At 42.3% G+C, this 15,386-nt stretch overlaps 1 protein-coding gene across 3 annotated transcripts in view; it reads left to right on the top strand.

Annotated features, from left to right (window-relative positions):
• Positions 1 to 15,386, top strand: part of PCCA (propionyl-CoA carboxylase subunit alpha) — a 614,152-nt gene that overhangs the window by 42,683 nt on the left and 556,083 nt on the right. For all 3 annotated transcript variants that reach the window (XM_075852453.1, XM_075852451.1, XM_075852452.1), the window contains exon 2: positions 7,426 to 7,503. In XM_075852453.1, coding sequence (XP_075708568.1) covers positions 7,426 to 7,503 — 78 coding nt within the window. The remainder of the gene's footprint in view (positions 1 to 7,425; positions 7,504 to 15,386) is intronic.

The following is a 15,386-nucleotide window of genomic DNA, read 5'->3' as shown; positions in this document are numbered from 1 at the left end:
CATCACGGGAGGGACTGCAACACTCGGCCCTGCACTTGACACCTCTACAGCGACTGACGTATCCACCACCATAGGACTATGGGGTTCAGCGGTGGAATTAGAATCGTCACTGTCACTGTCTGGAACAAATTCTGAAGCGGTGTCTGTTTCGCTTTCAGAAGTGTCGGAACATAGCAAGGCGTAGGCTTGCTCCGCGCTGTACATACGCTGAGACATATTTAGAGATGTGTATGTATATATATATATATATATATATATATATATATATATGCCCTATAAGTCCTAACCCTAAAGTAAACCTAAAATCCTAAAAACGACACAAATTTTTTATTTTTTTTTTATATATATATTTTTTTTATATTTTTTTTTTTTTTATATAACAGACGTAAAATTAATTCTAAACGGCCCTAAACACGAACGCTAAACTAGCCCTAACCCTAAAGTAACGCTAAACTAACGGTAAACTAGCACTAACGCTAAACTAGAACTAACGCTAAACTAGCACTAACGCTAAACTAGCGCTGACGCTAATCTAGCGCTGACGCTAATATAGATTTGATATATTATATATATATATATGTATGTATAAGAACGATGATTTTTTATCACTTTTTTTCTTTCTTCACAGCACAGGACTTAGACTGATTTCTCTCTCCTCTCAGAACAACTACAATGGGAGGAGAGAGAAACACAGCCCATGTCCTGGCTGTGTTTTGAAAATAACTGTCAGTGATCTCTGTGATAGGTTTTATCACAGAGATCACCTGATCAGGGACCAGTCACAACGGTCCCTGATTGTTGCTGTGCCAGATGACGACACAGGTAAGTTATGCAAAGCGCACTCGGGCGCCATTTTGGGGGGGGGGAATCGGACCGTGGGGGGGGGATCGGACCGGGGGGGGGGGGGATCGGACCGGGGGGGGGGGGATCGGACATGAAGGGGAATCGGACGGGGGGGGGGCGCACTATTTACCCGTTCTCTCTCCTCTCTAAGGAGTTATTCCATGAGAGGAGAGAGAAATGGCGATTATCCGCCGGTTTAGCGTGAACGCCGTGAAATAGCGATTCACGGCGATCACGTGACCAGAGACCACTCGTTATGGTCTCTGGTCGTTGCCCCGAACTCTCAGCTACCTCCGGTAGCTGAGAGAACGGAGCCCCGATCTTTAATTTCGGCGCTACTTTAGGCTAATGCGATCACGTTAAAAGGCGTCGCATTAGCCTAAAGCCCATTAGTGAGGAACGTAAAAAGGCGTACTGTTGGTCACTAAGGGGTTAATGAGCAATTTGACCACAGTCTGTCCCAAATCGTGGCCGTGTCAAAGCCGCTCTGTGGAGCCTTACTCTAAATGATTCCCTTCTAACAGGTTATGTTCCTGATGTTTGGAGATTGGGCAATGTTGTACCCATTCGTAAGAAGGGTAGTAGAGAAGTAGCCGATAACTATAGGCCAGTTAGTTTTTAACAACTATAGTAGTAAAAATAATGGAAACTCTGCCTTAACCCCTTCCCGCAAAATCACGTACAGTTACGTCATGGGAGATGGACTGTTCCCGCATCTTGACGTAACTGTACGTCATGGAGATGAAGCTGGCTCAGGAGCCGAGCCAGCGACATCACCGCCGGGTGACAGCTGTATGTTACAGCTGGCACCCTGAGGTATCGGCCAGGACCGGAGCTAGCCTCCGATCCGACCGATTAACCCCTCACATGCTGCGTTGAATAGCGATCGCAGCATGTGAGGAGTTTATAGCCACCGGCGCCCCAGCAACATGATCGCTGGGTTGCCGGTGGCTGCAAAGGCGATCGGAGGGCTAATGCTTACCTTCCGGTCCGCCAGCAACGGAATCCTCCTATGCCCCGTCGTCGGCGGGGCCCAGGAGGCTTCGGCTCAGCTTCCGGCTCAGAAGCTGAGCCGGCGTCATCGGCAGTGGGTGTCCGCTGTATGTTACAGCGGACACCCAGATCTATCGCCAGGAACAGGAGCTAGCTCCGATTCCTGGCATTAACCCATTCGATGCAGCGATCCATTGTGATCGCTGCATCCTAGGGGTTTGTAGCAAATCGGCAGCCTTGCCACGCGATAGCAAGGCTGGCGACTGCTACCATGGCAACAGGAGCCCTAACAATGGACTCCTGTCTGCCATTACGTAAGCTGATTAGGCCCCGCCCAGAGGCGGAGCCTGATCGGCTTGCTGTCAGTGAACAACTGACAGTTCTAATACATTGCACTACATAGGTAGTGCAATGTATTAGAACATCAAACAAACTGTTGGACCTTCAAGTCCCCTAGTGGGACTAAAGAAAAGTGTCAAGAAAAGTGTCAGAAAAGTAAAAATAAAAGTTGTAAAAAATACAATAAAAGTTTCAAATAATAACACAAAACACAATCGCCCTTTTTCCCTTATCAAGTCATTTATTATTGAAAAAAATAATAAAGCCATACATATTTGGTATCGCTGCGACCGTAACGACCTGAACTATAAAAATATGTTATTTATTCCGCACAGTGAACGCCGTAAAAAAAATAACTAAAAAATACTGACATAATTGCTATTTTTTGGTCACTTTGTCTTCCAAAAATTGAAATAAAAAGTGATCAAAAAGTCGCATGTACCTAAAAATGGTACCTATAAAAACTATAACTCGTCTCGCTAAAAACAAGCCCTCATACAGCTCCGCCGACGAAAAATGTAAAACCGTTATGGCTCTCACAACTTGGCGACAGGAAAAATCCATTCTCTTTACAAAAGTTATTTTATTGTGCAAAAAGTTGTAAAACATAAAAAGTGCTATAAATTAGGTATCACCGGAATCGGACTGACCCGCAGAATAAAGGTAACATGTAATTTATAACACGTGGCGAACGCTGTATAAAAAGAACTAAAAAAATATGCCAGAATTGCTGTTTTTTGGTCACCTTGCCTCCCAAAAAAAAAAGGATAACAAGTGATCAAAAAGTCGCATGTACCCCAAAATGGTACCAATAAAAACTACAGCTCATCCCGCAAAAAAAACCAGCCCTCATACCACTACATCTATGAAAAAATAAAATTAGTCAAGGCACCAATAAGCCAGGAAATAAAAATATGCAGTTGTGCAGCCCGAGGGGAACATTTCTTCTGTTTCAAGTGGCGAATTATCAAGGCCCCTAAAATTAGGGATCCAGGAAGGGGAGGGCCCAAACATATCTGCTGGAAGTGAGGGCGCCCGTATTATACCAGGACAACACTTCCCAGCAAAATTCCCCAAACTGCAAAGGTGCCGAGTGTGGACCAAAAGGGGGATAAGTAAAGACCATTTATTAGTGCGACACCGGCCTGTGCAGAAAGGATTGTGTCACAGCATAACACACATCTATGGATTATTTTATTGTTTTTTTTTTACCCCACTATACCACCTGACTATGCCCCTTATATACTCCGCCCGCCTTACATGTGCCCCCACATTATAAATGGAAACACCAGTAAGACTCCAAACAAAACTACTACAAGCAAAATCCACGCTCCAAAAGCCAAATGGCTCTACCTCCCTTCTGAACCCTACAGTGTGCCCAAACAGCAGTTTACTTCCACATATATGGCATCGCCATACCCGGGAGAACCCTTTTAATAATTTTTGGGGTGTGTGTCTCCAGTGGCACAAGCTGGATATTGGCATATCTATTGAAAAACCATTTTCACTCTGCAACATCACGTGCACACCAATTTCTGCCAATCACCTGTGGGGTTAATATGCTCACTACACCCCTAGGTGAATACCTTGAGGGGTGTAGTTTCCAAAATGGGGTCACTTCTGGGGGGGATCCACTGTTTTGGTCCCACAGGGACTTTGCAAATGCGACATAGCGCCCAGAAACCAATCCAGCAAAATCTGTACTCCAAAAGCCAAATGGCGCTCCTTCCCTTCTGTGCCCTACTCTGTGCCTAAACAGCAGTTTATGACCACATATGTGGTATTGCCGTACACAGGAGAAGTTGCTTTACAAGTGTTGTGGTGCTCTTTTACATTTATTTGTTGAGAATATGAAACATTTTCAGCTAAAACTACGTCTTATTGAAGAAAAAGGATTTTTTTTATTTTCACTGCCCAATTCTAATAAAATCTATGAAACACTTGTGGGGTCAAAATGTTCACTACACCCCTAGATGAACTCCTCAAGGGGTGTAGTTTTGTGAATGGAATCACTTTTGGGGAGTTTCCACTGTACTGGTACCTTAGGAGCTTTGCAAAAGTGACATGGTGTCAAGAAACCAATCCAGCAAAATCTGTGCTCCAAAAGCCAAATGGCTCTCCTTCTCTTCTGATCCTTGCCGTGTGCCCAAACAGCAGTTTATGACCACAAGTGGGGTATTGCCATACTCCAGAGAAGTTGCTTTACAAATGTTGGGGTTCTTTTATTCCTTTATTTGTTGAGAAAATGAAAAATTTGGAGCTAAAGCTACGTCTTATTGGAAAAAAAGGATTTTTTTTATCTTCACTGCCCAATTCTAATAAAATCTATGAAACCCCTGTGGGTTCAAAATGCTCACTACACCCCTAGATGAATTCTTCAAGGGGTGTAGTTTCCTAAATGGAGTCACTTTTTTGGTGTTTTCACTGTTTTGGTCCCTTAGGGGTTTTGCAAATGCGACGTGGTCTCCGCAAACCATTCCTGCTAAATTTGAGCTCCAAAAGCCAAATGGCACTCTTTCCCTTCTAAGCTCCGCCGTGTGTCCAAAAAGCCGTTTATGACCACATGCGGGGTATTGTTTTACTCGGGAGAAATTGCTTTACAAAAGTAGTGGTGCATTTTCTCCTTTTAGTCCTTGTGGAAATTAGAAAAAATTAGCTAAACCTACATTTTCTTTGAAAGAATGTAGATTTTCATTTTCACGGCCTACTTCCAATAATTTCTGCAAAAAACCTGCGGGGTCAAAATGCTCACTATACCCCTAGATAATTTCCTCAAGGGGTATAGTTTCCAAAATGGTGTCACTTTTGGGGGATTTCCACTGTTTTGGTGCCGCAAGAGCCTTTCAGATCCGACATGGAGCCTAAAATATTTTCTAATAAAAAGGAGGCCCCAAAATCCACCATGTGCTCCTTTGCTTCTGAGGCCGGTGCTTCAGTCCATTACCGCACTAGGGCCACATGTGGGGTATTTCTAAAAACTGCAGAATCTGGGCAATAGATATTGAGTTGCGTTTCTCTGGTAAAACTTTCTGTGTTACAAAAAAAATAGATGAAAAATGAATTTCTGCAAAAAAAAAAAGAAATTTGAACATTTCACATCTAGTTTGCCTTAATTCCTGTGAAACATCTAAAGGGTTAAGAAACTTTCTAAATGCTGTTTTGAATACTTTGAGGGGTGAAGTTTTTAAAATGGGGTGACTTATCGAGGGTTTCTAATATATAAGGCCCTAAAATCCACTTCACATCTGAACTGGCCCCTGTAAAAATAGCCTTTTGAAATTTTCTTGAAAATGTGAGAAATTGCTGCTAAAGTTCTAAGCCTTGTGATGTCATAGAAAAATAAAAGGATGTTCAAAAAACAATGCCAATCTAAAGTAGACATATGGGTGATGTTAATTAGCAACATTTTTGTGTGGTATAACTGCCTGTCTTACAAGCTGATACATATAAATTTAGAAAAATGCAAATTTTTGCAATTTTTCGCTACATTTTGGTGTTTTTCACAATTAAATACTTAATGTATCGAGCAAATTTTGCCAGTAACATAAAGTCCAATGTGTCACGAGAAAACAATCTCAGAATCGCTTGGATAGGTAAAAGCATTCCGGAGTTATTACCACATAAAGTGAAACATGTCAGATTTGAAAAAATCGGCTGTGTCCTGAAGGCCAAAACAGGCTGTGTCCTTAAGGGGTTAAACTGCTTGCAGGGCAGATCATGTCAAACTAATCTCATGGATTTCTTTCACTATGTCGCAAAAGTGTTGCACAGTATGAACGTAGCCTTATAGAGGTTATCTCACAAAAAAATTACTAATGAATAAAACTAATTCATATACGTGAACATGTGATAATTGTGCAATTTTAAAGTATAAATAAATTAATAAAATAATTTGTGTGTTTTGAGAACTCACATTGGCGTCCGTGATGGCGCCCCCTGGATTTTCCCTGCCAATATCTGCATCCATCTACTGCATCAAGCAGTGATGGACACACATGCGCCGTTACTCTGGCTTGCCAAGCTCCAGCTCAGCGCTGCACACTAATCCCTTGTGATGTGGCCATGTCATTTCTATACTTGTCAAAGGGGAAGCGGAGCATGCGCAGTTAGTTGCGTTCTCCTCCTATGACAAGCCGAGAACATCCCGCCTACCCTCTGACAAGTATAGAAGAAGAATATGTAAATAACATGGCCACATTACAACAAGGAATTAGTGCGCATTGCTGAGCTGGAGGTTGGTAAACCAGGCGAATGGTGCGTGCCTGTCAACCCCAGGTGAATGCAGATATTGGCTGCCATGAACATTCTAGGGAGCGCTACCACTGACACCGATGTAAGTTGTCTCAAAACCATTTGAATTCTGTTTTTCTGCTCCTATGTTGGAATAGAATAACAGAATTCACAATGCAATGCAGACGTAAATTGAGGCTTATTGCAACCAGATTCAATTTATCCCTAGATATAAAAATACTGACACATTGCTTCATCCTAACTGGCTAGGGACAGAAAGCAACCTTCAAAATTAAATGTACCCCAAAAACAGTGCTGCAATACTACTCATTTGTTTACACATTGTAATGGTATGGTCGCACAGCTTGTTTTCATGTGTATTTCAGAGCATAAAATGCTTGTATTACGCTCCAGAATGCCCTACAAATATGCCTGCAAACCGTGTCCCTTTTGATTTTAATGGGAAATACAGGATTCCTAGACTGTTTTCTCTAGACATCAACCTCCTATTTTTCTGCCTCAAACATATGCCGTGTAAATATACCCTTATAGTATTTATATGCGAGAAAACTGAATGCTGTCTTTTTTTTTTTTTTTAAATGCAAATTGTGAAAACTTTAACCGTTCCATTCACAACTACATGCCTTTACAGTAAAATGCTGTGCTAGCTTAAGAAATGCAAAAAGAAAAATGCCAAAAATTGTGCATATAAACATACTTATTCTGTCATTGGTTTCATTTTTTTAAATGTCAATAAAACCAGATTAAATTTAATTGAATTCATCTATTCATTAAGGGCTATATGGGTGCTATATTAATGGATCATTAGAGACCTGTGATTACCAAATAAATGTAGTGTACTGTTTATGTTGATGGTCTGTTAGCTAAAATTCATAAATTATTTTATTGAGCAATCCGTTTTCAGAAATGTTACTGTTTAAATTGGAGTCTTGTGACACTTTGCATATATAAAGGTCAGACTTTATTCTATTATGCTAATTCTAATGTATTGCTTTCCAGCATTCTGCTTCATGGGCAAGATGGTGTTATTTTGCTTCACGATTTCAATATTCAACCGCATATAATCCTGAAGAAAAGGTCAGTAATTTCCTGCACTTGATATTAACTTTTTTTTTTTCTTCTGTTTAAAGAGGCTCTGTCACCAGATTTTGCAGCCCCTATCTGCTATTGCAGCAGATAGGCGCTGCAATGTAGATTACAGTAACGTTTTTATTTTTTAAAAACGAGCATTTTTGGCCAAGTTATGACCATTTTCGTATTTATGCAAATGAGGCTTGCAAAAGTACAACTGGGCGTGTTGAAAAGTAAAAGTACAACTGGGCGTGTATTATGTGCGTACATCGGGGCGTGTTTACTACTTTTACTAGCTGGGCGTTGTGTATAGAAGTGTCATCCACTTCTCTTCACAACGCCCAGCTTCTGGCAGTGCAGCACTGTGACGTCACTCACAGGTCCTGCATCGTGTCGGCACCAGAGGCTACAGATGATTCTGCAGCAGCATCGGTGTTTGCAGGTAAGTCGATGTAGCTACTTACCTGCAAATGCTGATGCTGCTGCAGAATCATCTGTAGCCTCTGGTGCCGACACGATGCAGGACCTGTGAGTGACGTCACAGTGCTGCACTGCCAGAAGCTGGGCGTTGTGAAGAGAAGTGGATGACACTTCTATACACAACGCCCAGCTAGTAATAGTAGTAAACACGCCCCGATGTACGCACATAATACACGCCCAGTTGTACTTTTACTTTTCAACACACCCAGTTGTACTTTTGCAAGCCTCATTTGCATAAATACGAAAATGGTCATAACTTGGCCAAAAATGCTCGTTTTTAAAAAATAAAAACGTTACTGTAATCTACATTGCAGCGCCTATCTGCTGCAATAGCAGATAGGGGCTGCAAAATCTGGTGACAGAGCCTCTTTAAGCATACAGTAGTGCCAGGTCTGGACAAATCTTTGCCAAGTTTAGGAGCCAGCAACTATAGGCTGTAGGACTGGAGATGTGTTAGCCTGGCCATACATGTCAATTTCTGTTTTGCACCCTGAGTTTCCTGCTATAACTTTAAGATTGTCATACTATGATTTATTTTAACTGTAATTCTAAAACTAAGGGCAACCTATTTTAATTGTCAACCAAAACTGTATGAAATTTAATATTTAAAAAAAAAGTGATTTATTGTGATCTCAACCAGGGTACATATATTTTATGAATGAATACATTTTTGGGGATTTGGTTTTATGCCATTTGTTCTTCAGGTCATTACAATTACTGCAGCACCAAATATTTTTTCCCTTTTTTTTAAGAGTTTCAGTTTTCATTGGCACCATTTTGGGGTGCATAGATCTTATTGATTTAAGTTTTAATAAAACATTCTTTTAAGCGTGCAGGGTGTGTGCAATTTTCCTTTTTTTTTTTTTTCTTTAATGCAGTTTTAATCACTTGTTCACGACTGTGGAAATACCAAATATGTATTGTTTTGTAACATATATTTTTAAATACTTTAACACAATAAAACATATTTTATGGGTAAAAAGGGGTTTATAATAATTTTATTTTTTTTCACTATAAACTTTGTTAAAGGGGTTTTCCCATGAAGGACATTTATGACCTATCCACAGAATAGGTCATATAGGTCAGATGCGGGTCCCACTTATCTCTAGAACGGGGTCCCCTAATTCCCGTTCTAGCTTTTTGTGCTCACGCGGACTCCCGACCACTTCCTGATTTAGATGGTCGGGAGTTACGGAAACAGGGTGACTCGCTGAGCTACGCTGTTTCCGTAACTTCCATAGTAGTGAATGGCAGTTACGGAAGCAACGTAGCATGCGAGCTATGCAGTTTCCATAACTACTATTCAGTTCTATGGGCATTACGGAAGTAGCTGGGAGGCAGCGTGAGCACAAAAAGCTAGAATGGGGTTTAGGGGGCCCCGTTCTAGAGATAGGTGCGCGCCCGACCTATGACTTTTTTTTTTCTTAGTCCCACTAAGGGGCTTGAACTTAAAGAGGCTCTGTCACCAGATTTTGCAACCCCTATCTGCTATTGCAGCAGATCGGCGCTGCAATGTAGATTACAGTAACGTTTTTATTTTTAAAAAACTAGCATTTTTGGCCAAGTTATGACCATTTTTGTAGTTATGCAAATGAGGCTTGCAAAAGTCCAAGTGGGTGCGTTTAAAAGTAAAAGTCCAAGTGGGCGTGTATTATGTGCGTACATCGGGGCGTTTTTACTACTTTTACTAGCTGGGCATTCTGACGAGAAGTATCATCCACTTCTCTTCAGAACGCCCAGCTTCTGACAGTGCAGACACAGCCGTGTTCTCGAGAGATCACGCTGTGTCCTCACTCACAGGTCCGGCATCATGTCAGACGAGCGAGGACACATCGGCACCAGAGGCTACAGTTGATTCTGCAGCAGCATCGGCATTTGCAGGTAAGTCGATGTAGCTACTTACCTGCAAACGCTGATGCTGCTGCAGAATCAACTGTAGCCTCTGGTGCCGGTGTCCTCGCTCGTCTGACACGATGCAGGACCTGTGAGTGACGACACAGCGTGATCTCTCGAGAACACGGCTGTGTTTGCACTGTCAGAAGCTGGGCGTTCTGAAGAGAAGTGGATGATACTTCTCGTCAGAACGCCCAGCTAGTAAAAGTAGTAAAAACGCCCCGATGTACGCACATAATACACGCCCACTTGGACTTTTACTGTTAAACACACCCACTTGGACTTTTGCAAGCCTCATTTGCATAACTACAAAAATGGTCATAACTTGGCCAAAAATGCTCGTTTTTTAAAAATAAAAACGTTACTGTAATCTACATTGCAGCGCCTATCTGCTGCAATAGCAGATAGGGGTTGCAAAATCTGGTGACAGAGCCTCTTTAAAGAGGCTCTGTCACCAGATTCTCAAATCCCTATCTCCTATTGCATGTGATCGGCGCTGCAATGTAGATAACAGTAACGTTTTTTTGTTTTTTTAAAACGTTAATTTTTGGCCAAGTTATGAGCTATTTTATATATATGCAAATGAGCTTTGAAATGGACACCTGGGCGTGTTTTTATTCGTATGTCCAACTGGGCGTGTATTGTGTTTTTAACTGGGCGTGTTTACTTGTTTTACTAACAGGGCGTTGTGGAGAGAAGTGTATGATGCTGACGAATAAGTGACCAATCAGCATCATACACTCCTCTCCATTCATTTACACAGCAGCATCGTTCTTACTAGAACGATGTGCAGCCACATACACAAGTGTCCTGATAATGAATACACATGACCTCCAGCCTGCACGTCATGTGTACTCAGAATTCTGACACTTCTGAATCCTTTCTGTGAGATTTCCAGCAAGGGAAACAAAATCTTGTTTACCTCGTAATCTCGCGAAATTACGCGGGGCTTGCTGAAATCTCACAGGATTCAGAAGTGTCAGATTTCTGAGTACACCTGACGTCCAGGCTGGAGGTCATGTGTATTCGTTATCAGGACACTTGTGTATGTGGCTGCACATCGTTCTAGTAAGAACACTATCTGCAGTGTAAATGAATGGAGAGGAGTGCATGATGCTGATTGGTCACTGATTCGAAAACACAGAAAAAGGCCATACTTACAAATGGACACAGCCAGGTCAGAAACGCTGATGGAGTGAGCAGGTGCTTTAAATAATAATAGCCACTCCCACTGGTCTTGAGGGGAGTGGTGTGTGTGGTGAATGGGATGTGTAGTAAGAAATAATAAATGAATAGTGTATGTGCAAGTGTAATACTATAAGTGAAATATAATGAGTGAAGTGCCTCAATAGAAATAAATGGATAATGGGGTGCAAGTGTGTGAAACATGGAGGGATAGTGTGTACGTCATGAGGCACAACGTGTATAGCCAGGTAGAAGCCTATTTGTGACGCCTTGATAATTCATAGAGCGGGCTACCCTGCTTGCTATGCCAAACAACAACACACCATGCTCTCCCAGCATCAAAGACCCGGCTGTGTCCAAGAGAAGCAAATATATGTAGTAATGAAAAATACCTGGGGTATTAATCATTTTGGCCAAAAGGACGCAAGCTCGCAATCCACGACAAGGATCCCCATACTTGCGAGTCACTAACTCCTAAATAGAACAGAATGTTCCTGATGCACAAACAGAACCGATAAAAACAAGGGGACATATACGAAAACACAGAAAAAGGCCATACTTACAAATGGACACAGCTAGGTCAGAAACGCTGATGAAGGAGTGAGCAGGTGCTTTAAATAATAATAGCCACTCCCACTGGTCTTGAGGGGAGTGGTGTGTGTGGTGCATGGGATGTGTAGTAAGAAATAATAAATGAATAGTGTATGTGCAAGTGAGTGCATGATGCTGATTGGTCACTGATTCGTCAGCATCATACACTTCTCTCTTCAATGCCCAGTTAGTAAAACAAGTAAACACGCCCAGTTAAAAACACAATACACGCCCAGTTTGACATACGAATAAAAACACGCCCAGTTGTCCATTAGAAAGGCTCATTTGCATATATATAAAATAGCTCATAACTTGGCCAAAAATGAACGGTTTAAAAAAAACAAAAAAAAAAACGTTACTGTTATCTACATTGCAGCGCCGATCACATGCAATAGGAGATAGGGATTTGAGAATCTGGTGACAGAGCCTCTTTAAAATCCTCTGTTAGAGAGTGGCTGATAACATTGCTGTGCAGGAAAAATCGGTGACGGAGATGCATCACTTAACTAGCGCTACTGCGACCCCTTCATTCTGAGGATCGGTGGGGGTCTTGGCAGTCGGACCCGACCAATTAGGAAGTTATAGCGTATCCTAGCCATATGCCATCACTTTCCATGGTAGCAAAACACCTTTAACACCTTCACGTCAGACATACGTCATGAAGCAGCGATGCACTTTCGGGTCTGCTGGCTCTCTCCTGTCTTTGGAAAGCCCTTGATGTCACTGTCTATGCTGCAGTCCCCAGCCAATGCGTCGGCATCGCTCTAGCCAGGGATTCCGCTCCTGGAGGAGACCTTGATGTCACTGTCCAGGAAATAGATGAAACATTTGGTGACACACTGATGCAAAACTGTCATGAAAAACCTGACAGTTGATCCCTTTTAACGACCAGCCTATTTTAAACCTTAACCCCTTCCCGCACAATCACGTACAGTTACGTGATGGGAAATGGTGTTTTAACGCATTTCCATGTAACTGTACGTGAAGGCGATGGAGCTAGCTCAGGAGCTAGCTCAGGAGCTGAGCCAGTGACATCACTGCCGGGTGCAAGCTGTATGTTACAGCTGGCACACTGAGGTATCGGCCAGGACCGGAGCTAGCCGCCGATCCAGCCGATTAACCCCTCACATGCTGCGTTCAATAGAGATCGCAGAATGTGAGGAGTTTATAGCCACCGGCACCCCAGCAACGTGATCGCTGGTTTGCTCATGGCTGCAAAGCGATCGGAGGCCTAATACTTACCTCCCGGTCTGCCAGCAACAAAATCCTCCTATGCCCTGCTCGTCAGCGGGGCCCAAAAGGCTTCCGGTACCATCAGCAAGATGACGCCGGCTCAGACCCGGCTTAGAAGCTGATCCGGCATCATCAGCAGTGGGTGTCCGCTGAATGTTGCAGCGGACATCCCACTGTAAAGGCAGGAACCGGAGCTAGCTCTGATTCCTGTCATTAACCAATTCAATGCAGCGATCCAATGCGATTGCTGCATCTTAGCGGTATGTAGCAAATCGGCAGCCTGCCATGCGATGGCAAGGCTGGCGACTGCTACTATGGCAACAGGAGGCCTAACTGGCTTCCTGTCTGCCATTACGGAAGCCGATTAGGCCCCGTCCTTATGCGGAGCCCGATCGGCTTGCTGTCCGTGAACAACTGACAGTTCTAATACATTGCACTACATAGGTAGTGCAATGTATTAGAACATCAAACAAACCGTTGGAGCTTCAAGTCCCCTAGTGGGATTCAAGAAAAGTGTAAAAATTTGTCAAAAATACAATAAGTTTCAACTAATAACATAAAACACAATCACCCTTATTCACTTATCAAGTCATTTATTATTTAAAAACAAAATAATAAAGCCATACATATTTGGTATCGCTGCGACCGCAACAACCTGAACCATAAAAATATTATGTTATTTATTCCGCACAGTGAACGCCATAAAAAAACCCTAAAAAATACTGACGACATTGCTGTTTTTTGGTCACTTTGTGTTAGAAAAATATAAAATAAAAAGTGATCAAAAAGTCGCATGTACCCAAAAATGGTACCTATAAAAACTATAACTCGTCTCGCAAAAAACAAGCCCTCATACTGCTCCGTCGACGAAAAAATTAAGTTATATCTCACAACTTGGCGACAGAAAAAAAATTCATTCTCTTTACAAAAGTAATTTTATTGTGCAAAAAGTTGTAAAACATAAAAAAGTGCCATAAATTAGGTATCACCGGAATCGGACTGACCCGCAGAATAAAGTTAACGTGTAATTTATGATGCGTGGTGAACGCTATATAAAATGAACTAAAAAATATGCCAGAATTGCTGTTTTTTGGTTAACTTGCCTCCCCAAAAAAAAAGGATAACAAGTGATCAAAAAGTCGCATGTACCCCAAAATGGTACCAATAAAAACTACATCCAGTCCCGCAAAAAACCCGCCTACATACCACTACGTCTATGAAAAAATAAAATTAGTTAAGGCTCCAATAAGTCAGGAAAGAAAAAATATGCAGTTGTGCCGGCCCGAGGGGAACATTTCTTCTGTTTCACGTGGCGCTTTATCAAGGCCTATAAAATTAGGGAACCAGGAAGGGGAGGTCCCAAACATATCTGCTGGAAGCGAGGGCGCCCGTATTATACCAGGACAACACTTCATAGCAAAATTCCCTAAACTGCAAAGGTGTGGAGTGTGGACCAAAAGGTGGATAAGAAAGGACGCCATATATCAGTGCGACACTGGCCTGTGCATAAAGGATTGCTTCACAGCGTAACAAATATGTATGGATTATTTTGTTTTTTTTACCCCGTTTTTATACCACCTGACTATGCCCCTTATATACTCTGCCCAGCTTACATATGCCCCCACATTAACGGAAACACCAGTAAGACTCCAAACAAAACTACTACCACGCAAAATCCGCCCTCCAAAAGCTAAATGGCGCTACCTCCCTTCTGAACACTACAGTGTGCCCATACAGCAGTTTACTTCCACATATATGGCATCGCCATATCCGGGAGAACCCTTTTAACAATTTTTGGGGTGTGTCTCTCCAGTGGCACAAGCTGGGCACGACATATTTGTCACTGAAATAGCATATCTAGGGAAAAATTTAAGTTTTTACTTTGCACCTTCCGCAGCACAATCATTCATGGAAAAGGCCTGTGGGTGAAAATGCTCACTACACCCCTACGTGAACACCTTGAGGGGTGTAGTTTCCAAAATGGGGTCACTTCTGGGGGGGATCCACTGTTTTGGTCCCACAGGGACTTTGCAAATGCGACATAGCGCCTAGAAACCAATCCAGCAAAATCTGTACTCCAAAAGCAAATGGCGCTCCTTCACTTCGGAGCCCTACTGTGTGCCCAAACAGCACTTTATGACCACATATGGGAAATTGCCATACACAGGACAGGATAAGTTGCTTTACAAGTTTTGGGGTGCTTTTTTTTTCATTTATTTGTTGAGAAAATGAAACATTTTACAGCTAAAACTACGTCTTATTGACGAAAAAGATTTTTTTTTTTATTTTCACTGCCCAATTCTAATAAAATCTATGAAACACCTGTGGGGTCAAAATGCTCACTACACCCCTAGATGAATTCTACAAGGGGTGTAGTTTTGTGATTGGAGTCAATTTTGGGGAGTTTCCACTATACTGGTACCTTAGGAGCTTTGCAAATGTGACATGGTGTCAAGAAACCAATCCAGCAAAATCTGTGCTTCAAAAGCCAAATGGCGCTCCTTCCC

This window comes from Rhinoderma darwinii, chromosome 2 (assembly GCF_050947455.1).
Source record: "Rhinoderma darwinii isolate aRhiDar2 chromosome 2, aRhiDar2.hap1, whole genome shotgun sequence".
Taxonomy (NCBI): Eukaryota; Metazoa; Chordata; class Amphibia; order Anura; family Rhinodermatidae; genus Rhinoderma; species Rhinoderma darwinii.
This window is presented reverse-complemented; position numbering and strand designations above follow the sequence as displayed.